This window comes from Balaenoptera borealis (genome assembly GCF_965194805.1).
Source record: "Balaenoptera borealis genome assembly, chromosome: X".
NCBI classification, from domain to species: domain Eukaryota; kingdom Metazoa; phylum Chordata; class Mammalia; order Artiodactyla; family Balaenopteridae; genus Balaenoptera; species Balaenoptera borealis.
In genome coordinates this window covers 18,211,615-18,238,734 of record NC_138881.1, presented here as the reverse complement: position 1 = coordinate 18,238,734, position 27,120 = coordinate 18,211,615, and the positions used below count along the sequence as shown (strand labels likewise).

Genomic DNA, 27,120 nt, shown 5'->3' with positions numbered 1-27,120 from the left:
CATCCCACCACCACCACCACCACCCCCGCCACTTTCCCCCCTTGGTGTCCATACGTTTCTTCTCTACATCTGTGTCTCTATTTTTGCCCTACAAACTGGTATTTATTTTCTCTGTGTGTGTTGGTCACAACTGTAAAAACAAGCTGGCAAAACAGTCTCATCTGAAAAAAAAACCCCTCAAAATTAGAAAACATTTTGTTTGAATATTAAATTAGACACATCTTAAAATTAATGTAGATGGAGATTCATTATGTTATCATATTTAAAAGTCTATCTCTTACCAGACCACTTATCAACACAGGATGTCAACAACTTTTTCAAAAAAAGTGACGAAATTCTCAAAAACATGCCCAAACAAAATTAATTTTAATTTGTATGGATTTTGAAAGATAATGAGCACATTACGAGAGAAAAAGTGCTTCTTCAGAATCAAATGGACAATGCTAAGGCAACTTCAAAATAGTTGGTAATTACCACAGTTCACAGTTGATGTTATTTTTTAAATGTCTATTGTCCTGGCTATTGTAGCTTTCATAAAAAGTGAGAGATTTCAAATCATTCTCTCCACAACCAAAGAACAATTAAGTTGTTTTCACTTATTTTAAAACTTCCAGCCTAAAGCAAACTCACCTCAAATCTATTAAAGGAAAATAAGGAGAAACAGAAAATATCATGTGTTTTTTACTCTGAACAAATCTTACTTTAAGTTTCAAAAATACATGCTAGAATATATATTTTAGATACACAGGCAAAACCATGTGTACCATTTTAAAACATAATGTGGATGTAACTGTACCTATCATTACCATTTTACAAGTACTCAATTGATCAAACATCTCTAGCTCAACTTGACCACTCTGTATCTTACGATTTCACAATAGTTTTTTGACAGATAATGATTAAATTTTCTCCAGCATATACGTTTTTTGAGTGATTCACTATGCTATTGTATCATATCACAATTTGGTCTATGATAAAAGAATTTCCAAACAAAACAAAATAACTTGGGGAGAACAATCACCATTTACTAGGTAGGTAAGGGTTTCCAAGCTATAGAAATGTACTGAATAAAGTCTGCTGTTCAGAGAAACACTAATGAAATGTATTGCAATAGATAGCAATGCTAACCACTACTAGGTAAATATAAACAACAGAATATAACCAAGGCCCTTACAGGTGTACCTCATTTTATTGCACTTCACTTTATTGTGCTTCATAGACATTTTGTTTTTTACAAATTGAAGGTTTGTGGCAACCCTGCATTGAGCAATTCTATCGGTGACATTTTTCCAAAAGCGTTTGTTCACTTCATGTCTCTGTGTCACCTTTTGGTAATTTTCGTAGTATTTCAAACTTTTTCATTATTATATTTGTAATATAATCTGTGATCAGTGATCTCTGATGTTACTACTGCAGCTTGCTGAAGGCTTAGATGACAGTTTGCATTTTCTAGCAATAAAGTATTTTTTAATTAAGGTATATACACTTTTTTAGACATAATGCTATCGTATACTTAATAGACTACAGTAGTGTGTAAACACAACTTTTATATGCACTGGGAAACCAAAAATTTCATGTGACTCACTTTATTGAAATATTCGCTTTACTCCCGTGGCCTGGAACAAAACCCACAATATCTCCAAGGTATGCCTGTATTCGTAGTAAAATGTTAACGTTCCTTAGGAACATCTATTATCAGGCACCATTACTTTTGGGGGGGAGGGGATTTTTAAATTTATAAGTGCATATTAAATATATTTTTTAAATACTCTAGGTGTTTATTCATACTTACTGGAAGTATCAGTTCTTTTACAAATTTTTTTTTATTATTTTTCATTGAAGTATAGTTAATTTACAATGCTATATTAGTTTCAGGTGTACAACACAGTGATTCAATATTTTTACAGATTATACTCCATTTAGAGGAATTATAAAATAATGGTTATATTCTCTGTGCTGTACATTACATCCTTGTAGCTTATTTTAACTTATACATAGTAGTTTGTACTTCTTAATCCCCTTCCCCTTCCCCATCAGTACCTCCCCCGGCCCCTCTTCCCACTGGTAACCACTAGTTTGTTCTCTGTATCTATGAGTTTGTTTCTGTTTTGTTATACTCATTCATTTATTTTTTAAATTCCACATATAAGTGAAAACATACACTTTCAAGTAAGTCGTTCTCTGTCTGACTTACTTCACTAAGCATAATACCCTCTAGGTCCATTCATATTGTTGCAAATGGAAAAATTTCATTCTTTTTTATGGCTGAGTAATATTCCATTTTGTGTGTGTGTGTGTGTGTGTGTGTGTGTATACCACATCTTCTTTATCCATTCATCTGTTGACAGACACTTAGGGTGCTTCCATATCTTGGCTACTGTAAACAATGCTGCTATGAACGCTGGGGTGCATGTATCTTTTCTAATTAGTGTTTTCATTTTCTTCAGATATATACCCAAGGATGGAATTGCTGGATCATATGGTAGTTCTATCTATTTAATTTTTTGAGGAATCTCCATACTGTTTTACATAGTGCCTGTGCCAATTTACATTCCCACCACGAATGAACTAAGGTTCCCTTTTCTCCACATCCTTGCCAACATTTATTATTTGTGGTATTTTTGATGACAGCCATTCTGACAGTGTGAGGTGATATCTCATTGGGGTTTTGGTTTGCATTTCCCTGAAGCTTAGTGATGTTGAGCATCTTTTCATGAGGCACCATGTACTTTTATTAGCAATCCTTTGGGAACAAAACATCTCAGAACCGGGCTGGTAGTAGTAGTAGCCTAAAGTAGATCTTTTGCCTAGGTCTAGACTCAGAAGAGGAGAGCGTCAAACTCCTGGAGTTCACTTCAAAATAAGAAAGATGAGGGGCTTCCCTGGGGGCCCAGTGGTTAAGACTCCGTGCTTCCACTGCAGAGGGCACAGGTTCAACCCCTGGTCGGGGAACTAAGATCCCCATGCCATGCAGCATGGTCAAAAAAAAAAAAAAAAGTCACCAATACTATAGTTGTATGTGGCATTTTTGTCACTGGCCAAAGTCCTATTTTGAGTGGAAACGCTTTACCACCAACAAACAACACACACAACACACACACACACACACCCCTATAGAGGTCAAAAGAACCCAATGACCACAAACCACCTTACCACACACTAAAGAAAGTAGGTCTGACGGAGAGGACATCAACATCTTTGCAAATGTTCCCAGAATTCCTCTCATGTCACATCTACCTCTGGTAGAAAGGCAAAGTAAGCATATTATGTTTTAGAACCAGTTAGAAATTCATTCAAATTCTGCTTCTTCCGCTTAATATTTATTCATTCTTCAAAATATTTGTTGAACACCTGCTTGATAAATATTTGGGTATACAGGACAAGTGATTCAATGTTTCTAAGAAAAAGTTTCTTCATCTGTAAAACAGGGATAATTCCAACCTTTCAGGGCTAGGATAAGTATAAGATGACGCAGGGAAAGCACCTAGCACAGTACATGGTATATAGTAAGCAGTCAATAAATATTATCTATTAACAGTTCTGCCTCTGAAGATTACCAATAGAATGAAACTTCTTCCTTAATTAAAAAAAAAGCTGACATTTATCATGCACTTGCTGTGTGCTAGGCATCGTTTTAAGCATACCATAACCCTATGAGGTAGGTAATATTATCACCCCTATTTTACAAAAATGAGAAAACCTGGCAAGTTTCTTAAACTCTCCCTCACTAAGATCACACAGCTAAGAAGTAATGGAGCCTGGATATAATTAACACAGGCATCTGATTTCAAAGTACTCTTTATTATATACTAAATGGTGCCAATTTTTAAAAGGTAGAAAATTCAGAAAGTTTTAAAAAGTCAAGTCTGAAGATAATTACGTATAAACTTGAACTATGTTCTTCATCCACGAAAGTGTAAATCCAATCCAGTAGGCAGAAAAAAAAGAGTTAATGTTCAACCTAATTCCATCACTGAACAGCTGTACATCTCTGTTGAGCTGCTTAACTTCTGTAACTTACCTGTTTAAGGGTGTTAACAACTGTCCCTTATTTCACTTTTAAGTACTACTACTAATAATAGATGTGAAATGCATGAGACCTTTATAACATGGGCCAATGAGGGGAAGAACCAAGCTGTACTACAGGATGTTTGCAAAAATATTCCAAAAAGTCAAAAAACTGATTCCAACCAAGTATACAGAAATTCTAACTAAAAATATAACTCATTTCTAGCTTGCATATTTTCACTATGGAAATGGCTCCTGGCAAAGTACGATATTTGAAAACACCGCATCCTCCAGGGTCAAACAATTTCTTTCCAATCTTAATTACATTATTAGATTGATCAGCAAGCCCTTTCTTCACATATCAAAAGTAAAGTTCAATAGGAACCTACTCAAATTATCACAAATCCCAAATAAACAGAATCTGAATTAACATGTTTTTACCATAAATAGACTTAAAACATTATGTCTAGGGACAGATTAGAAAGAAAAATTATCTAGCTCTAAACATTCCATAGAATGAGCTTCTCTCTGCTTGTCACAATTCAACATCAAATTGAAAGCCTCTGGTCTGACAGCTGGAAGGCAAGGTAGCAGCCTTCTAGATAAGCAAACCTGTCATTAATTTAATGCAACGTTGGTGCCAACAGAGACTGTCGCAAAACTCACCATGTCACCAACGCAGAGGGAAATGGGGAAGGAGCACCTGCCTTGCCATCCATATGCTGGCTCGCACCACACTGAACTTGGTTTCCACACAGGCTCTGGCAGGCAGGGAGGAAAACTAGCAACTGGACTACAATGTCTATTTTGAGCACCAGTAGCAACAACTCTACAACTCTCTCTCTTTTATATGTATTTTTAATACCTCACTACCTTGTTTACACAGCCAAAATATAAGTGAATTACACAAAATTAAAATATGAATTTTCTGCTCAGCCAGGTGAAAAAAAATCACAAGTCGCCAGGACCATCAAACATTTTGAAAATAATACGGATAGCTGAAATAAACTCCCACATACACATATAAAACATACCAAAATTATAACAAGAATTCAGCTAATGCTGTTGAAATTACTCATTCAGCATAATTACTTAAAACCAGTATTTCAAAGGTTTTTTATTAATAAATTAATTAGAAGTCTAACATCTTGCTAAAAAATAGATTCTTTCGTAATCTTTGTGTAAACAAGTTGGAAAAAGTAAAATCCAGGATCTAAGTCAGCCTTCCATTGATTTCTTGTAGATATTACTTCAGAAACCATGTTGCAAGCCCATTTTAAAAATAGCAGATATGGCTGAAACAAAATAAAAAGTTCAAACAAACAAACAAGAGGATATTGGGTAACACTTTAAAAGCAAGTAACAATGCAGTTTCTTCCTATCTATCATTTTATCAGAAGACTATCCAACCTACCTAATAAGACTAATTTCCAAGAACATTAATGTCAAGTAAATATAAAACAGACAAGTATGCTACATTTGATATTAGTTATGTAACAGTGTTTTTACTGTGGCAAACTAGAATACATTAATGCCATTGTGAGTTTTGGTTTATTTAACAAATCTTGGTTTTTAAAACAATTTTATGTTGTGACAAAATATTCAATAGATGAACACAGAAAACTAAAACAGCAGTTATTGTACTTTAGTAAAATTTAAAATTCAATAAATTTATGCAAATACCCACAACCCTTTCTTTCCTGAAATTGCAAGAATAAGATTAAGATAATGAAAACTTCTATTAGAATTAATGATTGTAATTTAAATTGAAATTGAACAAGAAATTAAATACATCTTTCAAGTTAAAAAAAATTCTAGCATGTTTAATGGTTATTTGTAGTTCAGACCAGGGCACAATTGCAATCCACTGATTTGCAGTACTAGCTAGAACATTTAAGCCTGAAGGTGTTGTTTTATTAAGAGTTAACAGACAGGCAAAGTTATGTTAAAGTCTTAAAAATTTCACTTATTCTGATTTATGTTTTAACAATTCTAAATTTAGGGGGAGGGGCACACTTCATTAGAAAAATCTCTATAACATGCCTACTAGTGATTATCCAGTAGCATGTAATTCACAAAAAATCCACATGAGGCACCTGTATTCAACAAGTTACGCTTTACAGTAACTCTCTACATAGGTTCTTAATGAGTGCTCTTCAAAAATCAGTCCAAATAAATTTATATTTGGCTTAAAAAATTAAAATTTATTTTTCAAAATCAGAGTGCGATGAAGTTATATAAGAAATGCTGAATTAAGATGCATCTTTAAATATCTTAATTTTATTCCTATTAATAAAAATGTAAATTCAACATTAAATATAATGAGAAGATAATGGTTCTCATTAAGCTAACGGGCTTTTTTTTTTCATTTTATCCTCTATATTAACAAATAAAGGGCATTTTCTTCTCACAACAGAAAAATACATTTTAATTTCTTATATGAACTTTATTTTCTTTACTTTTTTAAGAGGAAAAATGTAAGGCCTTTTTTTCAATTTCATTCTACCATGCATTCCAAAATATATGGTGTTCTTTTAAAAACACCAAAATGAAGCAACAATTAGAAAATTTGTATGAAAGAAAATACTTAAGAAAAGGGGTATGTTTTGATTTTTAAGTAGAAGTTTGCCTATTGTGTTGGCCTATGAAATGACATCAGCAAATAATATTTATAGCATAAACACAGAAATGTTACAGATTCACTGAAATTAACATTTCTTAACAAAATGAATCTACACCATGATTTAGATCATTGAATTGGCTAGACAGCAACACAACTATGAAAAACGGACAAAGCAACCCTACTTACACTGTATTCTGGCACACAGTATACAACTTGTCTCTGAAGTATCCATTAGGGCATTTCATTATAAGGGACTTTACGTGCATCGTCATTTAGGAAAGCAGATTTGTCGACAGACCAGTAATCTGTGAATAAATTTATTTATTCCTTTACTCAACAAATATTTCCTAAGTGCCTACTTTTCACCAGATACTTTCTTATGCACTGTTATGCAAAAAGATGGGTTCCCTGCCCTCATCAAATAATCATACAAATCAAGGTAAAAAATAAAACTGGCAAATGGAACAAAGAAGATATACACAGTACCAAGAGAGTGCATAACTGAGGATTTGATGTGATTTGGGGATTCAGGAAGGCTTTTCTGAGGCAGAGGAGGGAAGGCTTGAGATCTGAAGGATGAGCAGGATTTAACTGGGTGAAGAAAAAGTGCAAAGTCTCAAGGGCTGGGTAAACAGGACTGAAAGAAGGCCCGAGTAGCAGCTAGTGCTAGCAATGAGGTTTACCTCACAGGCAACAGCCAAACCTTCCAGGGTCTTATAGGCCATTTTAAGGACTTTATCCTAAAAACAGTGAGAAACCATTAAATTTTTTAAGCTGATGGGGAGGACAGGATTAGATGGGAATCATTCTCAAGAAGTTCATCCTGACCACAGGTTTATGGATCAAACAAAGTAAGATGCTGTAATTATCATGACCTTGACTGAAAAGATAATATTTTATCCTTTGCAAGAGGAGAAAAAGAGGAAGCAGAGTACATACATTTTACTTTTTCTAAACCCAACCACCACTTCTTAAACTTTTCCACTGATGTATCCATAATTGCTGAACAGAGTGTACTCATAACCCTGGGAGGTCTGGGAAATGCAGCTTTAAACAGCCTGCTGCAAGCCTAAAATTCCTGTTAAGCCTCTGGTCTCATCTTTAAAATCATGCCAATTTTGCTTTCTATACCATGAATATAATATCTATGTTTATTTTAATATAAAAATAATACTTTAAAATACTTAGCAAAAATCAACTTTTTGGCTTTTGATCATTTGGTTTTCACAACCAGAGAAATGTACCATTTTGGGTAGCACAGGCCTATGCTATGCATGAAAACTGAATTCACTCACTGAATGCTATTCAAAACAATGAGCCTATTCTTCATCCAGACACTAATCCATGACAAACTCATAAACATAAAGCTTTAGACTCCATTTTGTTTTTCAAATTACTTACCCTCCCTCTCCCCCACCTTTAAATTAGTACTGATGATCCATCCTTCTAGGACTCTTTAGAGAAGCTAATGCTTCATCTTTCACAATAAGCCTTGTGTGTGAGGGAAGTCATATAGAAAGCTAAAAGTCATTAAGAAAATGTTAGGTTCTAATCTGAGGTCACTCTGCTATGAATGAAAATGATAATTTATCATTGCTTTAAGAACAACATCAACATTTAAAAGCCAATCTGCATTCTTCATGTAAGAATTTGGATCAGTAACATTCTAAATATCCAACAACATAATGTTAATGATGTAATTAATCTTCAAAATAACTCATTTTAACATTATTTCCAAATTATTCCTGAGAAACAGAAATGGGCTTATTTTCGGCAGCCAAAGTTTTATAATGTGGTATTTATTTAAACTCAGGACATGATGAGACTTTTATTGTCTTTGTGAAATGCAGATTTGTTCTTGTACTTTGTGCCACCTACTCATGCTCCTCCCTCACTTTCCCTGTACTGCCCACCTTTCTCTTTCAACCAGACAAACGTAGACTCAACTCCTCTGGTTAATCGCCCCATCTCAACTCTGGAGTCTCTTGCTCTGCTTCTACATTTAGAATACATCCCTCTTAGAATATACCTTAAATAAACTGCTTAAACAGTTGCTCAAACCTTCCCCATGGATTCCTTCCTGACTTACTAAAATCATCATCTTCTCTTTCCATTGGTGCTTGTATACATATGCAAACTCTTAAAATTTACCAAATGTACTAGTTGGTACCTGTCTCTGTCTTGGCATAGGTTTGCCAATGTCACTGCCATCCCTTAGATACTAATTTCTCCAAAGCAGGGAATTATTTAAATTCATCCATCAAAGCACCTTCCATGCTGAAGTACTAAGTAAATATCTAAGAACTAGAAAACATCTACATAAATATACTCTTTTTTTTCCTACTATGCACTACATCATGCGTGTTACCTTAAGGAGCAAATGTTAATGACACTACAAACAAAACGTTTCTTGTGAACTAAACTCTACATATCAAAAAGGTAAATTTCCTCTTTGTATAAAATGACAAGAATTCCTGTTCCAAAAATGTCAAATCCAAAGCAGGTGATTGTTGGTTACTATCTAGTCACGCTGCAATTGAGAAAAAAAACTAATTTTTCAAAAAGAGGTAATAGCACCAATTTAAACATTTAGCATATATTTTTTTCCCTTACGGTGTATACTTCTCAAGTTCCTGCCACAAAATTATTTCTGATCTCTCTCTCAAAACAGTTTAACTCGAAATGTTGACATTTTCCTTCACCTGATTAAGATAAATTTCAACTTCAGCTCTGGGTCCTATGAGGGGGAAAAAAATTACTAAAGGGCATCGTACCTGTCAAAACTGCTTTCCGTTATCGGACGCATTTTCCTTTAGAGCATGTAAACTTTTATACTAAATAGACCTTATTTCATCACTGCATTTTCCTCTTTTTAGGGTTGCATGCAAAACGTTGGCTTTATCTTTGTTTTTTAATACCTAAAATAATGTATTTCATTTTCTGTCCTCAAGAAGGCTGAGTCATCAGGACAGAAATTAGAAGTCAGTGAATGCTTCTTAAAGAAAATGGTTTATAGCAAACAGGAAAGACCAGAGCAGTTAATTGTGGGATGGCTTCAGAGGCTATCTTAAAAATTTAGATGATTTTAGGAATCATAATAACATAAGAGTGCATGGAGCTAAGTCACAGAGACCATAAGAGAAGATCAGCAAAGCGGGGCCTGTCAGTTGACTCTGAAAACAATAATCCATTTTATTTGATCCAGAAAGGGATTAAAGATCACTGGAAAAAATGTCAGAAAGGGAGCTGGCCCCGGAAAATAACTTTATCTTAGACATCTGGATATTTTGAAAGAATTTCAAAAGGCAGAAAAGGTGTGAGAAAAAAACTGGAATTATTGGGTGTGACAAGGACAAGGAAAATTAATGATAAAATTAATAATAGGGGCCCAAACGTGTTCAAAGGTTTTCGTTATATTTCAGAAGGCAAAAAAAGTAGACTCAAGCAACTGCAGATTATGAAATATTTCCAGGCCCTCCAAGTGAACAGACAGGAGTTGAGAAATAATGTATTTTAGAGTAACAGACTGAGCAAAAATTAGAAACAGTTATTGGCCTACTTTTCTACCTATAGCTTTTCCTAATAACTGCTTTGCTTTTATTCACTGTAAAAAGGTTTATGTTTTAAAATTTTGTCAAAACTACAGGAGGACTGAATGCAATTTCCAACTGAAAAAGGTTAGTTTCAAGCACTAAATGATGAGTATTTGATTTTCTCAAAAAATATTTTTATAAAATTACTTTTTAAAATTAATTTTGAAGGCTATGAGACATTTCCAAATAGCCTGAAGCACTATCAGGATAATGTGGGATATAAATGCTTATTCTACTGACTCATGAGGAGTTCATATATTTACTGGAACTAACATTGACACTGTGTCACATCAAATTTTTACTGTCAGGAGAAAATTCAATGAGTATTGTATTTCACAAATAGTGGAGTTGGGGGTGAGCAAAAAAAAAAAAAAAAAAAGGAAGTATTTCCTCATAGCGTTTTTTAATAATAATTAACATAAATTTAATACTTATGTGTCCCTCAAATATATTTTAATAAAAAGTAATAAATTAAAGTGAATTGCAGTGTATATATGGTCCTTCATAATTAATCTTGAATATATTCTACCAAAGCTTAATAATCTTGCCAGCCAGGTGGTTTTCCCTTCATTTCCCTCTCTGCTGACTGAGTTTCTATAGCACTTCAATAAACTGTCTGGAAGCATTAAACATATGGCCATGCTATTCTTATATGCTTAATGGTTCCTTTTCTGTTTAGTGAAGAAAAAAATACCCTAGAAAGAGCATAAAGCATATACCTTACTAAAGAGAGTTATAACTATCTACCATTGTGACTAGGTGAAAGCATATGTCATATATATGCTTTAAATGTTAAGGATGATGAAACTGTCACATTAGAAGCATGTTTTAAAGAACTCCCACAATGCTGCAGTTGTTCAAAAGTCCTGTTCATCCTTTGGTACTGCCTTTATAACACTATACATTATACAACACTAAATGAGGTTTGGTCGTTCCAAAGCTACAGCCTAAATTAATTGACTTTTAAACATTAGTGCATCTGAAAAAAGGGTGAAAAGTATTTTTTAAATGTATTTTGTAAAGTTTATTTGGGGAAAAGGGTGGGGGGATTAATTAAGCTAATAGTGTAAGTTACCTTAATTAAGTTAATTAATTTGAGGAAATGTTTGTTTCATCTTAGTACTTTTTTTAAACCTTATTTTCTGATAATATCTCAAATCAAATTTATATGAAGATTATGGAAATTTCAGCAGTAAGCAGTTTGGAACTTGAAGTATACAGATAATGACATGAGTTATTCTCTTCCAGTCTAATGTATACAGAGATACACAAATTCTGTCTTTTCAAATAGCTCTAAGATGCATCACCAACAGGTATGAAAATAAGTTATTCAACTTAAATATAACAATCACTTAAAATCACAGCTAATGATGTTAGCCCAACTCCAAAGAAGCTGCATTTTAGGCTGGAGAGATTTTTAAAGGACTAGTGTACTGAGAAACTAAAAATGTGTGTCAGAATATGTACATCATATGTTCTACATGCTTCAGTGGACCTAAAGTGTAGAGAGTGGGGAAAGTGCAAGAATGTACTGGGAGGGTGGGAGGTGAAGAAGATGGAGTATGCAGCACTCACTACAAGCATCATGGGAATTTGTGAGAGGTAGTCTCTGAAGGTAATCTGACTCCCATGGAGCCAAGATAGCTTTTCTTTGAGTATTTCAGTAACAAGACTCAAACTGAAGTACTCTTTTAGGCAAATTCAAAGAAAGGGTTTTAATTAAGCATTCTTGCTTTTCGCATGTGCTCTGGCTCTTTCTTCCATGACTGAGAAACAGAGAAGACAGATGTTTGTCTGCATCTGACAATCCGAAGGGGGGAAAAATTGGTGGGAATCTAGGAGAGCGGAATTTCAATAGCAATATGAAAACAGAAGAAGGAACAGAAAAAAAAAAATGAGCCACTGCAGGACTTTGTCTTAGTCATGGCACCCATGGCACCTTAGCACAATGCACCGCACACAGGGGGGCAGTCGATAAATAATGAATTCGATTTAATTCAGTACACTCTCATTTGTACTGCGCTTTGCAGTTACAAAGCACTTTCCACATATTAGAAAAGAAAAACGAAATAAATGAAGAATAAAGGGGCAAGTAAGGGAATAAAAGGAAAGCAAATGGATAAAGGAAAATCCACAAGACAAGCAAGAGGCTGAAAAGGCTCGGGGGAAAAAGAAAAAAAAAATTGAGTTTCCCTCTGTCGTTCTCAATCACTTCCAATCACCCTACTTTCATTCTAAAGTACCTGGAGCTTAGAAAGTCTGACTGCTAAGCAAGCCCTAAGAAGGGGCTCCCTCATCTTTGGAACGGCATTTGCAAATGATAAGCCTTTGGTCCCTGACTAATCTACCCAGAGTTTGTGCCTAGGAATAACCACGAGCAAAACTCTTAACATCTCCCAAGTGTGGCGAGCAATCCTTTTTTGTCCATCCCCTCCATCCCGTCAGCATTCCCCAAATCTTAGGAATCTTGGGGATGGGAGGGGGCGCAGTGGTCGTGAGGAGAGGGTCCTCTAACTCAGACAACAGACAACAGAGGGAGATAGTGAGGCAGGAAAGCCCAGGGACAGAGAAAAAGCCCACGTTTGAGATTAAGAGGGCGAATGTCTTTAAGTATGGTTATTAGAAATTGCCCATGGGAAAAAAGGGGAGAGTCTTCAAGATGGAATAAATGAGGGGGCACTTGAATGTGCATCACCTTACACCTGGGGTCGAGCCCCCAGTAAAAAGCCTTAAAGATTCAAAATCTCAAGCGGCCAGAAGAGGAGGAGGCAAAGGACGCGGAGGGATGCACAGGAGGGAGCCACAGATACCAGCGCAGATGCCGTCCCGGGGGAAGCATGTTTTCCTCTCCCCCAAAGCAGCGCATCCCCCGAGCATCCTCAGCCCAACCTGGGGAAGAGGGGGAGCTCCCCGGATCCAAACCCCGGCGGCCGCGTCCTGACACCATTATGTGGGCTTAAAAGTTGCAGGGAGAGTTGGCGCAAGAAAAGGCACTTGGCAGGGGCGGCCGCCAAGGGGGCGTCAGGATTCCCAGGAACAAAGGGGCCGGGGAACGGTCGACCGTCCCTGGGGGCTCCTCCCTGGGGAGAGAAAGCAGGGTCGACACGTCCTCCCTGGGGGCACCAAGGGGAGCTAGGAGCCGGAAAGCCTGACAGGGATTCCACCGTCCGGCTCCCAGCCTCCCATCGGGTCGCCCCGGCCACCCCCGCGCTCTCCGCGCCCCTCTCCGGCTGGGAAGCCACTGGCTGGAGACAATAGGAGACCGGGATCCCGAGCCCCAGTCAGCCCTGGAGGTCCCCCGCCGCCCTCGGCGCCCCACGATCAGCCGGCTGCAGCCCCGATGGCGGGCTCGGCCGCGGCGGGCGCCCCTTCCCTCCCGCGCGCCGGGACCCCGAGCCCCAGGGCCGCCTCGCCCTCCGCACAGCGGGCATTACCTTTCATCCAGTCCACTACTTGACTCGGAGACCATTTGCTCACCGGTTCCATGATCAGAGCCATGAGCACAGGGTCGGTTCCGCGCGCGGCGCGGAGCTCGGAGCTCAGACACAAAACGAACTCAGCAGCCCGAGCCGCCCTCAGGTGGGGTCCCTCGCTGGCCGCTGCCTCGTTGGGCGGGCGGCGTGGAGAAGGCGGCTTTTGTGTGTCGAGTCTCGCGGCTGCAGCGGTGGGAGCGGCGACGGGGAGGGAAAAGCGCCGGGGTCGCGGCTCCGCGCCGGGTCTGCTCGCTCCCCGCTGAGGCGGCGGCTGCTGCCGTGGCTCCGCAACTCCGCTCGGGTCTCCGTCCCTCGGGGCTTCAGTTCATGGCTTGCACTGCCGAGGGTCGCAGCGCTAAGGGAAGGAGCTGCCGCCACACGCCCGCAGCCAACTTGCCCGTTCGCCTCGTGCGCGAGAGTGAAGCCCCCGGCACGACCAGCAGCCCGGCGGAAATGACGAGGGGCCTCCTGCCACCCAAAATATCTCTCCGCAGCCCTCGGGTGCGGGGCGCGCGCACCACGAGCCCCCCGCCCGCTCGTTGCCGCGCGGTCCCGCCCCCGGGGCCGACGGCAGCCGCGCCAGGCGCGTGCGCGTGCGCGCGCCGGCACGAGGCCCGATCCCGGGGTCTGCCTGTCAGTCAGGCAGGTGCGGGCGGCTCGTAGCGTCGCGTTCCCGCCCCGCGGGCCGCCCCGGGACGGAGGCGGGCGAGGAGCGCGTGCGCGGCGGCGGCGGCCGCGGCGGCGGCGCGGGTTCCAGCCTCGGGTCGGTCGGTCAGCCAGTCAGTCAGTCAGTCAGGTGCCGGCGGCGGGAGCGCGGCTCCGAAGGGCCTCTGAGCGGACGTGGCGGCGGCGGGACGGGCTGCCCACCAGTTGAGCGCCGACTGCTGAGGCGGCTGAGGAGGTACCTGCGGCCCCGCCGCCGAGGGGTGGGGGACGCCGCTGAGTGCGGGGGTTACAGCGGGAGCCCGGGCTTTCCTCGCGCCCGCCCTCCACGCTGCTGAGTGGGCTCCCGAGGTGATTCCCGAGCCCCGCGCACGCCCGCGGAGACGGAGGCGTGGAATGCCGCGGACGGGGACCGGGCTCCGCCAGCCAGAAACGCAGCGATGACGAGGCAGGAGGGCCGGTGCTGTCGGACCGCCCCCGGTGCTGCACCGGCCCTGGGAAGTCAGGCGCGGAGCCTGGAGCCTTCGAGCGCCGGCCGCGGCGATTCCGAGGGAGGTTCGGCCCCACGTGCCTTTTGAAGGGCTTGGTGTCGGGTTTTCGGCCAACTCTTCCGACGCTCAGAGCACCCAGTGCCCATTTTACAGGATGTCCTTTTGTTTTCAGATATTCTTGTATAAGAACTGAAGGGTAACACTGGGCTTGAAAATGAGTGACAAAGTGTAAACAACATGGTTCTTCAAAACTCCTGTTCTTCCGAAATCTTACACAGGCTCCTGTGCAGTCCTTAGTAAAACAGTTTGCCTAATGAGGCTCGGTTTAAACGACAAATAACTCATCCTAGAATGTTTGGACGCAAAGTCTCTGCCACCGTTGTAGATGTTTTCTCTTTGTCATTCTTAAATAGTTCCACTGAGTAAAAGAGAAACTCATTTTATTTCTATAACCATTGCAATAATGGCAATAGGATTTGCCAGTTCTTGCAGTAACCCATTTTCTCTAGTTCAATTGCATGGGATGCAGAACTGCCACTTTTCTCAACTAACATGAGTTGACATCACCCCCACCTGCCCCCGCCCCCCCACAAAAAGCTGAAACCACAGTAAAAATATTTTTGATCTTTTCAGGCTAGTGATACACAACAAGTAAAACTTAAGATGGCCTGTCTGTAGGCTTGTTGTTTATTTTTCTAATAATACAAACTTAAAAGTATATGAGAGATTTTGGAAAGAAATGTAGAAGATTATCTAGACAAGTCTACACTCAGACGGTACAGGTATAGCACTTTCCTTTCATAATCCAGACCGTGGTTGTGATTTACAGTTTTTTTCTTGGCTGACCAGGTGTGAAAGGTATTGTATCTTGGAGTGCCTACATTCCAGTGTTCTCGGAACATTGCATCAATATTTCTAGAAAAGATCAATTCCAGCATCAGTACTTTATGGAGTAGCTTTCTGTTCAGAAACGTAATGGAATGGATGCATTGTGAATCATTAGAGGTTACAGTCACAGGGAGATGTTAAAAGTAATTTGATCAAAATAATACTGCTAATAATAACAATGAACACTTATTGAGCACTGTGCTAAGTACTTTACATATATTTTATCCTCAAAACAGCTCTATCATTAGCCACGTTTTACAGATGAGAAACTCTTGGCTATCACATTCACTTCCTATCCCCAGAGCCTATTACATATAGTTCAATAAATGTTGAATAAGTTAATGAATAAAGCTTAAAGAGGTTAAGTAATTTGAGGTCATGACGCATGATTGTAGTACCAAGTTAAGGTGATTCCAGAATATGACTTTTAAAACTAGTAAAACGGTTTGTATCAGTGTCCCAAAATGAACAGTACTTTGGAAGGGGAAGGTCTATTGAAAGTTAACTGAATATGTCTCATCAGAAAGTTAACTACAAAGGAGGCTAAGAGTCACCATGAGTGTGCCTGTGCGGTACCAACTGTGAGAATATAGGAAGTGAAGAAATTTGGCTGAAACACCAAACAGTATATCCTGACTGTGCTTGTATGACAAGCAACCAGACTACGTCATATTGCAAGCAAGGTTCAAGTGACATATTGTTTGCATAATGAATGGAGTATCAAAACAAATGCCAAACACCAGGATGTGGTAAAAATAAAAGATACGTATTTCATGAAAGACCAGTACCAAAGAAGATGGAAAAAACAGTCCTAGAGAAAGAGGATTTTGAGAATTACGTCACAGAATTAAGTTGTACATGTTCTCCTCCTATATATGTTACAGTAAGGAATTTATTTAATATAATCACCTGAGATAACTATTAGAAAAGTAATTGTAAAAACTAGGAATGACTGAGCCAAAATGTGAGTGTGGGGTTATACTATCTAATAGCGTTCACCAAGGCCTGAGGTATTTTTCCCAAGTCCTCCTCCCTGAGGTTTCCCCTACAAAACATACAAAACATCAAAAAGTTGCCTTAGATTTTGACAGTATAATAGGCATTAATTATTTCACTTAGTTTGTTAAGAACACAACTGACTTCACTCAGTCTTGATTTGGGGAGAAGAAAAATAAAATGATTAAATCGTCTTTGCCTTCACTCTTTTATTCTTAACTCCAAATGACTCAGCTAAATCGTTCCTGCATTTTTCTTTCCACAACTTTTCAAATAAACTGGCTTTTATATTTTTTTGCCTATTATTCACAATGTTAATGTCTTGACCCATTTTTGTTAGTATAACGTTATTACATACAAACTTCAACCTCTTAGTTTTGCCTTCTCTTAATGAACAAATCTCAAAGATTAGGGGAAAAGGTATGTTATCATAAACTACATATCAAAACAGTGCACTAAATGATATGTGACACATACTTCAACAGTCTAGATATAAAAGCCAAACTGATTCTTTGGAAGCAGACTTGGATTCTTTTTGGAAGCAGGCAAAGGAGAAATATTAAACTGATTAATTGGAGACATAGAACTTGTGAGATGTTTGCAACCATATCAAAATAAACCACTTTAACGAGCCACAACTACTGAGCCTGCATGCCACAACTACTGAAGCCCACGTGCCTAGAACCCGTGCTCCGCAGCAAGAGAAGCCACCACAATGAGAAGCCCGCGTACTGCAACGAAGAGTAGCCCCCGCTCGCCGCAACTAGAGAAAGCCCGCCCGCAGCAACGAAGACCCAATGCAGCCAATAAATAAATAAATTAATTAATTAATTTTAAAAAATAAAAAATAAACCACTTTAAATCATCGTTTAACCCAATTGTTATAGTTTTGTCTTTTTTGTCTTTTAGACCTTCTAGAGTTCAATAAAAAATTAAAATCTCTTGACCAAAATATTTTCAGTTAAGATTTTGTAGTATATGTAATGAGTCTAAGTACTTCAGATATGAAATTTACAAAGGTTCTCTGACTAGAATCTAGGTGCTCAATGGCTCTGACTCTTAGGGATGAGGGCAGATGGGGAAGGAGCCTAAAGCCTTTGTCTCTTTGGGGCCAAAGACAGGAGTAAATAATGTGAATGTTTCTTCTGGAGCTGCAAGTTAAAGATTTCTAACCTAGGTTATTTTTATAGGGGCCTTAATCTTCACTTCCTATTTCTTCTGCTAAGAAGCTTGCTCTGCATCAGACCTCAGACTTGCCAGGCAAGACATATTTTAATGTTTTTTAGTTATTTAACATTTAGACAAAATGTCTTGCAGAGCCCTTTCTGGTGATTGTCCCAGTTTGCTTAGATTGTGTTTTTGCTATAGCTCTCTGTTTAATGTTTAGATTTCTTGCTTTTTTAATGATTAATATATTATCAGAAATTTTTTTCTCTCTTTTATCTTTCATTTTTGAATGATTAGTGAGAAGTGACAACACAGAACAGCTGTGTGGGTCGTCCCTGTCCTAAAAGATAGGAAGGGATGGGAGCCCTCTTTTTTCCACTTAGTTTTGCCCAAACCTTTCCTATAATTCTAAAAGCAGGTGTTCTGTGCTGGCCCAGTTGTATACCTTGATCAGAAAAATGAGCTAGGCAATTCTGATAAGATTAGTAGTGATTAAACAAGATACAAGTTATTCTCAGGAACAGTATATAAAACTTGCTCCAGAGAAAGTTAAGCAAAATTTCTGGAACAATGTTTTTATTTTCTTGTAGTATAATTCAACTAATAGCTATGAGTAAAGAGCTAAAGCCTCTGATAGCAATCTGTCTATGCCTCCAATAGTCAGAGAAGCAAGTAGGAAGAGATCTTTAACTGTAAATGGGCCTTCAAGTGTGCTTCTCTGGGCCAAACCTCCCTTTAGATTATCAGGGAGAAGCACCCTGAGACTATAATTAAATTAGTAGAATCCTTTCTTTGCTGTTCTGCCTCAAGGGTAAACTGTATTAAATCAAGCCATGTCCTTTCCAGACCAAGATTCACAACAGTCATCTCTGAGTGAAGAAAAATTGGCTGGAGTTGAAGTTATCCCAATAGGGTTTTTTGTAGGGCTCTTTCCAGGTATTCCCTGCTGTTAGATTTTTATTAATCACAATCTAATAAAAATCCCAGAGCCCACCTAAGATTAGGAAACCTAGTTTTCTTAACTAGCCCTAGCCCACCAGGGAAGTTTCTGGTGCACTTAGCAGCCCTTAATGAAAAGCATATAAACTTATTGTTAAATAAACATTTTTTGAACACTGCCAATGTGGTGGCCCAAGTTGTATACTTTAATCAGAAAAATGAGCTTGATTTTGTGAATGCAAAGGTGACCAAGATGCTCATAGACTGGTAGGGGAAACAGAAACATTCACAATTAATTTAATAGGATAATGTGATAAGTGCAATGATAGATGTGCCCTGTACTATGCACAGAAGGGTACCTAACAACTGGGAGGAAGACTATATGTGTGAGCAGTTATAGAGCACTATGTAGAAGTGCCTGGATGGCTGGAGTTGAAAAGCAAAGCAAGAGGTAATGGGAGATGAGGTGGGAGGGGTGGGCAATAGCCAGATCAGGGGGAAAAATTCAAACTAAAAGGTAACCTAAAAAGATAGAGCCGTATAAGGATTTTAAGCAATAAAGTGACTTGGTCATATTTATATATTTATGTTTTATATTGACTGACAGCCATGGAGAGCACAGATTTGAGAGGGACAGGATGGAGGGAGAAGTCAGTTTGAAGGATGTAGCAATAGACCAATGAAGAGATGTCTTGGGTCAGAAATAGATGAGTGGAGGTGAGGATGGAGAGAAGGGGATGAATTTAATAAATATTCAGGAGAACTTGGTGGTTGATTGGATATGAAAGGTTAGGAAAAGAGGAATATCAAGAATGATTTGCATGATTCTAGCTTTGGTGAATGGGTAAATTATTTCTCCATCTAAAATAAAAAATAAAAGTGGATTTGGAAGAGGGAAGTGATCTGAGATATTCTGTTGTGGACACTCTAAACATGAGATACCCATGGGACAGCTGAGAAGGGTTTTCCAGTAGGCAGTTTCTGCATTCACATATAAGGGCTGAAGATATAGACTTGAAAGTCACTACTAAAACAAGAATATGAATGAGGACCAGGAGAGCGTGAGATGCCCATGGAGGAAGCCCACAGAAGAGAAAGAGAAAAAAATTACAAGGAGAACCAAGAGAATGCAGTGTCATGGAAACCCATTGAAAAAAGAGTTTCAGATAGAAAAGAGTGCAAAATTGTGTGAAATGCAAAAATGATGTTCCAGTAAGAACTGAGAAGAAAAATCTGGTGTTTCTGTCAGTTTAGATATCCTTCGTGGCCTTATTGATACCTGTGGAAGAACCAGATGTCAAAATGGGAAGGCTTGGTATATACGCCATCAACTTTTTCACAAGTTGGTTTTTCTTCTTCCTCATAACCCACCTAGGTGTATATCTTATTCAGATGGCTCCATGATGAATGGTAACAATTCTTCAGTTTACCACTACCACTTGCAATACTATTTTCTGATGAAATCCCAGGAGCTATTGATGATCCCTACTCTTATCTGATTATACTTTCACCACTTATAGAATGATGGCCCTTTTAACTAGGCTGACTTTGAAATCCTCACCTCCTCATCAGATTATAGGAGAACAGCTTTACCATGGCACTCTGGTCATCTTGCACATCTCTGCATAGGCTGTGTATGCAAGGCTCAACCAGTCTGACACATGTCATGGCAAAATGCCCTGTGATCTTTCCTGGAACATGGCAAGACGATCCTGTGAGGAGCTATCCCAAGTCCATTTCTTATCTGCCACCCTGGTTCCAATGAGGCGTGGGACTTGCCATCTCACAGCAGCTTCAGGTACAGCTTCAGACTAAAGAACCATTCAGCTATAGTTTAGAGTTGGCTCCTCAATGACAGAGTGACCCACCACTTGTATCATCTATCATCTGGCCCCTCCAGTTTGGTATCATCCTGTGGGACTAGGGACATGGGGAGTTGACACCATGCTGATATTGTGTTGCTGTCTGTGTAAATAATAAACTTTCTAAATTCATTTGGGGTCGTTTTTGCCTTACAGGCTGAATCTATGGAGGTGTGATAAACCAATCTAGCAGCTGCCACCACGCTGCTGCTTAGGTACTGCTTGACCACTTGGCACAGATCCGATCTCGGAAGTCCATAAATACTCCCAAAAGGAGTGAGTTCTGCTGAACCTCTGCCTGGATAAACTAGGCCAGTCCAGCCCTGGCCTAGTAAATCAGCAGCAACAGCAGCAGCAGGAGCTGGATTTCAAATTTGAAAAGACTGCATTTGCTTCAATCATTGGGGCTCCCTAAGATAACCCCATAACTAATGAAAGAAACACTCTGTGTTAATATGGCAGGATAAAAACAAAACCCTGATCTAAACCCTTTCTTCTGAGCTTTAACATTATTTATTTACAAAACATCTAGCTCTTAGGGAATTCCCTCATATTCAAGATGTTAGGTCCATTTTCATCTGAACATTTAGCAGTCTTATTTGTAGTTGCAAATGTGAACTGGCAAAATTGGTGCTAGATAAGTTCAGAGGTTCTATTTATAAATTAATACAGATCTATAAATCAAAAATTTTAAACATAAAAAGTACTTAAGGTAGGAGACAAATTGTTTGGTCCTTGGCTAATAATTGATAGACTACAGAGGAATAAAGATGGGGAGTGGGAAAAGAAGATTTCTTTCTTTCTCCATAGATATTGTCATTTTTTCTCAAATGGGTCTTATTTACTTCTAGGAAGATTGGAAAATTAAGGATGCTCATACCAAGTGGAAAAAATCATTTATTCCCACTGACCAAGAACTGTATCCAGAAAGAGAGAGAGGCATGTAAGTTTGTCACTGCTTTTGACATTTTCTTGATTTTGAAAGGAAACTTAGTTATTTGGGTCATCTAAGTAATGAAAATATTTTGGTTTGTTTAGCGTCTCTTAGGAACTATTTCAAATACTTTGTAGCACATTGCAGAAGCTATCATTTATTGATTTTTCATCATGAGCATCTACTCGGTATAGGCCATGTGCTAAGGAATATAGATACAAAAATGAGTAAAACATGGTAGCTGTCCTTGAATCCTATAAACAAAACAAAGCATACAAATAGATAGTTTTGACATAAGGTAGCAAGCAAAATGACAGAGACAAACAAAAGTGTTTTTGGTGTATTTCACAATATGAAAATATGAATGCATACCAAATAAATAAATAAGCATCTTTCTAGATTATAAAATGGCAATGTAATTTGTACATTGTATAATGTTTTGTCTCCATTCATTCATTCAGCAGACCTTTATTAAATGGTTCCTGTATACCAGGGACTTGGCTAAGCACCATGGATAAACTAGTGAATATAATGAATATGGCTCCTGAGCCTGTGAAGTTTACAATCTAGTGGAAAACATACAATACACTCGTAAGCAAACAAAATATGTATATATAAATGCAAATCATGAAAAATACTGGCATGAAATATACAAAGTGTAGTGATAGAGAACAACTGCAGCAAGGGAGAGAGGAAACTCCTTACAGTGATCAGAGAAGACTTCTCTGAGTAGGTGACTTTTAGGCACAGTGTTGAGATATACAAAAAATACAGGCAGGCCAAGATCAGAAATAACTCATTCAAGGGAGAAGTAAAAGCATTTGTAAAGTCCCTGGGGCAATAAAGAGTTTGATGTGATTGAGGAAAAGAAAGGAAGTCAGCGTGAATCATAGTGCATGGGCGAGGGCATGAAAGAGGCTAGAGAAATAGGCTGGAGTTGGAAAAAACAGGGTCTTCTAAGTCCATGTGGTAACTAGCTTGGAGTGCAGTGAAAAACCTTTAAGACTTGTAAGCAGGTCAGAAACACGATCTGATTTATGTTTATAATTTAAGGAGGGGCGCTTCTACTTACAGAAAGACCAAGGAGAGGTACATTTCCCTAGTCCTCCCACTAAATACAACTAAAAACCCTGGACAGTATATATAAAACAAACATAAGAAGACTTTGAAAGGTAAAGAGAAGAAAGAAGACAAGCAAGGGAACTCAGACCCAAGGAATGACACAGTGGTGAGTTCCCCAGGTTGTTTATTTTTTGTTCATCACAGAGTTAGAGCTGAAGAAGCTAGCAACCTGGAAACACCAAAGGCACAGACAAAAGAGTCCCAAGAAAAGCCTGAGTTCTCTAGTTAAATGACCAGGAAAGGGGCAGCCTAGGAAGGCAGAAAACATTGAGACAGTAACCACTCTACTCCAGCCAAACACCACACGGAAAACTGAACCCCACCCCCACCTTTGCCAGCAAAGGTGCACCTAGACTTCTTTAAATTTGCCAGGGTATAGCAAGGCACTCCAACATCCCTGCCATGGTGGTTTCAGAGAATGCCAAAGTGGAACTGGGTCTTTCATCCTTGCCAGGCAGTAATGATCTCCCCCCCACCCCACTTCCAGTGTCAGAGGAACATGGATTGTTTCTTCCACCCAGCAGTAACAGAGTATCCCCTTCTCTGCTGTAGTGGTGTTGGAGGAGTCCTTGTGGAGAGTAAAGACTTTGATCACTGCCCAGCAGTAATGATACCACCTCGCATCCCATGATGTCAGCAGAGTCCAAATGGTGAACTTAAGTAATGAAACACTTCTACTCCTCCCAGCCTGGGAGGTATTCGTGGAAGTCTGTAGGAAAGTCAGAACTCCAACCATGGTCCAACAGTAATGAGAAGCCCCACTTTCAGGTGTCAATGAAGGTTGAGTGGGGAACCTGGACTTTTACGACACCTGGCTGAAAGAGGGCCACACCCCTGCTTCCTCTTTTGGAGTGGTGTCACAACTAAAAACAAAGGTTTATATAAGATCCAGAGGCCCATAACATAATACCCAAAATGTCCAGATTTCAATTGAAATTCACCTGTCATACTAAGACCCGTTAAAATCTCCAAGTGCATGGAAAAAGACAATCAATAAATGCCAACAACAAGATAACAGATATGTTGGAATTTTCTGACAAAGATTTTAAAGCAGCCATCATTAAAAAGCTTCAATAAACAATTAAAAACACACTTGAAATATATGAAAAAATAGAAAAGCTCAGCAAAGAAATAGAAGACAAAAAAGAAACATGAAATTTAGGAACTCAATACAATAACTGGAATAAAAATTCAATGTAGAGGTGAAACAGCAGAATGGAGGTGACTCAGGAAAGAATCAATGAATTGAAAGATAGTATAGGGACTTCCCTGGTGGCGCAGTGGTTAAGAATCTGCCTGCCAATGCAGGGGACATGGGTTCGGTCCCTGGTCTGGGAAGATCCCACATGCCGCAGAGCAACTAAGCCTGTGCGCCACAACTACTGAGCCTGCGCTCTAGAGCCCATGAGCCACAACTACTGAGCCCATGCACCGCGACTACTGAAGCCCGTGCACCTAGAGCCTGTGCTCCGAAACAAGAGAAGCCACCACAATGAGAAGCCCGTGCACCACAACGAAGGGTAGCCCCTGCTCACCACAACTAGAGAAAGCCTGCAGGCAGCAACAGAGACCCAACACAGGCAAAAATAATAATCAAAAAAAAAAGAAAGATAGTATAATAGAAATTACCAAATCTGAACAACAAAGAGGAAATAGACTTAAACAAAACAAAAAAAGAACAGAGCCTCAGGGACCTGTGGCACAAAAACAAAAGATCTAACATTCATGTCATTGGAGTCCTGTAGGAAAGGAGAAAAAGGGCAGTACTGAAAAAGGACTCAAAGAAATAATGGCTGAAAACTTCCCCAAAGTGGCAAAAGACATAAACCTACAGATTCAAGAGGCTGAATGAATTCCAAACAAGATAACCAAACAAATTCAAACCAAGGCATGTCATGCTCAAATTTCTGAAAACTAAAGCAAAAGAAAAGAAAACAAAAATCTTGAAAGCAGTCAGACAGAAACAAGACCTTACCTATGGGGAAAAATAATTTGAACGACAGTTGATTTCTCATCAGAAACCATGGAATCCAGAAGGATGTCAGCAAGATTGCAAACTAGGAAGCTTCAAGTTCTTGTTCCCCAACAGAAACATTAAAAAAAAAACAAAAAAAGAACAACAAATTTACATGCAAGAAAATGAATTTGGACCCTTGCCTTACACCATATACAAAAACTAACTCAAAATGGATCCAAGACATAAATGTAAGAGCTAAAACTATAAAACTCTTTGAAGAAAGCACTGGAGACAATCTCCATGACATTGAATTTGATGATGATTTCTTATATATGATAAAAAATGCACAGGCAATGAGAGAAAAAATAGTTAAATTGAACTTAGTCAAAATTAAAAATTTTGTGTGTTAGAGGACATTATTAAGAAAGTAAAAAGACAACCCACAGAATGGAAGAAAATATTTACAAATCATATATCCAATCAGGAATTAACATCCAGAGTATTAAAGATCTCCTACAACCTAAGAACAAAAAAATAAGCAAGCCATCTAAAAAAATGGGCAAAGGACTTGAATAGACATTTCTCCCAAGAAGATATACAAATGGCCAAAAAGCACATGAAAAAAACATTCACCATCACTAATCATTAAGGAAATGCAAATGAAAACTACAGTGAGGTAGTACTTCACACTCATTTAGTTGGCTACTATAAAAAACCAGAAAATAACAAGTGTTGGTGAGGATGTGGAGAAATTGGAACTCTTGTACATTGCTTCTGGAAATGTAAAATGGTGTAGCTACTGTGGAAAATGGTTTGGCAGTTCCTCAAAAAATTAAAAAGAATCACCATATGATTTAGCAATTCTACTTCTAGGTATATATCCAAATGAATTTAAAAGCAGTGACTCAATCAGATACTTGTACAGCAATGTTCATAGCAACATTATTCACAATAGCTAAAAGGTGTAAACACCCCAAATGTTGATCAACAGATGAATTTATAAACAAATGTGGTATATACATACAATGAAATGTTATTTATCCTTAAAAAGGATTGGAGTTCTGATACATGCTACTACATGGATGAACCTTGAAAACACTATGCTAAGTGAAATAAGCCAGACACAAAAGGATGACTGTTGTATAATTCCACTTATATGAAGTACCTAGGATATGCAGATTCACAGAGACAGAAAGGAGAATAGTGATTACTAGGGGCTGGGGCAGGGGAGAATGGGGAGTTATTGTCTAATTGGTAAGTTTTGGAAATGGATAGTGGTGTTGGTTATACAACATTGTGAATGTACTTAATGCCACTGAATTTTACAGTTAAAACTACTTAAAATGGTAAATTTTATGTTACGTGTATTTTATCACAATAAAAAAAATACTAAAAAAAAAAAAAAAAGGAAAACCATAGAATCCAGAAAGAAGTGGCACAGCATCTTTCAAGCACTGAAGGAAAAGAACCGTCAACCCAGAATTTTATATTCAGCAAAAATATCCTCCAAGAATGAAGGGTAAATCAAGATATTCTCAGATGTAAGAAAACTAAGAAATATTGCCAGCAGATCTACCTTAAAAGAATGGCTAAAAGACGTTCTCTAAACAGAAAGGAAATGATAAAAGAAGGAATGGTAGAACATCCAGAAGGAAGAAAGAACATGGTATGCAAAAATATGGGTAAATACAGTATAATATAGACTTTCCTTCGGATTTTCTAAATTATGGCTGATGATTGAAGCAAAAATTATAATGCTGTCTGATATAGGGCGTAGAGGATATAAGACTATTATAGTATAAATGAGGGAGAGTAAAGTTATATAAAGAAAGGTAAGGTTTCTAAACTTCAATTGAACTGGTAAAATGATGATGACACCACTAGACTGTAATAAGTTATGTATATATAATATTATACCTAGAATGATCACTAAAAAGCTATATAAGAGTTACACTCAAAAACTATCTATAAAATGAAGTTCTAAAAATATTCAAGTAACCTACAGGAAGATAGGAACAAGAAAAAAGAAGTGAAAAACAGAACAAACAGAAAACAAGAATTAAAATGGCAGACTTAAGCTCCAACATAATGATAATTACCTTAAATGTAAAGGATCTAAGTTCACCAATTAAAAGACAGATTAGCAGAGTGAATTTAAAAAAACATGCTGCAGCTAACAACAAGGTCCCACTGTATAGCACAGGGAAGTATATTTAATATCCTGTGATAAACCAAAATGGAAAAGAATATGAAAAAGGATGTGTATATATATATGTATAACCAGGTCACTTTGCTGTACAGCAGTAATTAACATATTGTAATTCAACTATACTTCAATTTAAAAAAAATCCTATTCATTATCCTTTCCACTGAACCCTCATTAGCACAGTAAAACAAAATATAT

The 27,120-nt window shown here is 38.6% G+C and overlaps 1 protein-coding gene across 5 annotated transcripts in view; it reads right to left on the bottom strand.

Annotated features, from left to right (window-relative positions):
* Positions 1 to 19,376, bottom strand: part of CNKSR2 (connector enhancer of kinase suppressor of Ras 2) — a 263,636-nt gene extending 244,260 nt beyond the window's left edge. For all 5 annotated transcript variants that reach the window (XM_082375497.1, XM_082375498.1, XM_082375499.1 and 2 more), the window contains exon 1: positions 13,659 to 19,376. In XM_082375497.1, the coding sequence (XP_082231623.1) occupies positions 13,659 to 13,722 (64 nt within the window). In that variant the 5' untranslated portion in view covers positions 13,723 to 19,376. The remainder of the gene's footprint in view (positions 1 to 13,658) is intronic.
* Positions 19,377 to 27,120: the final 7,744 nt, after the last annotated feature.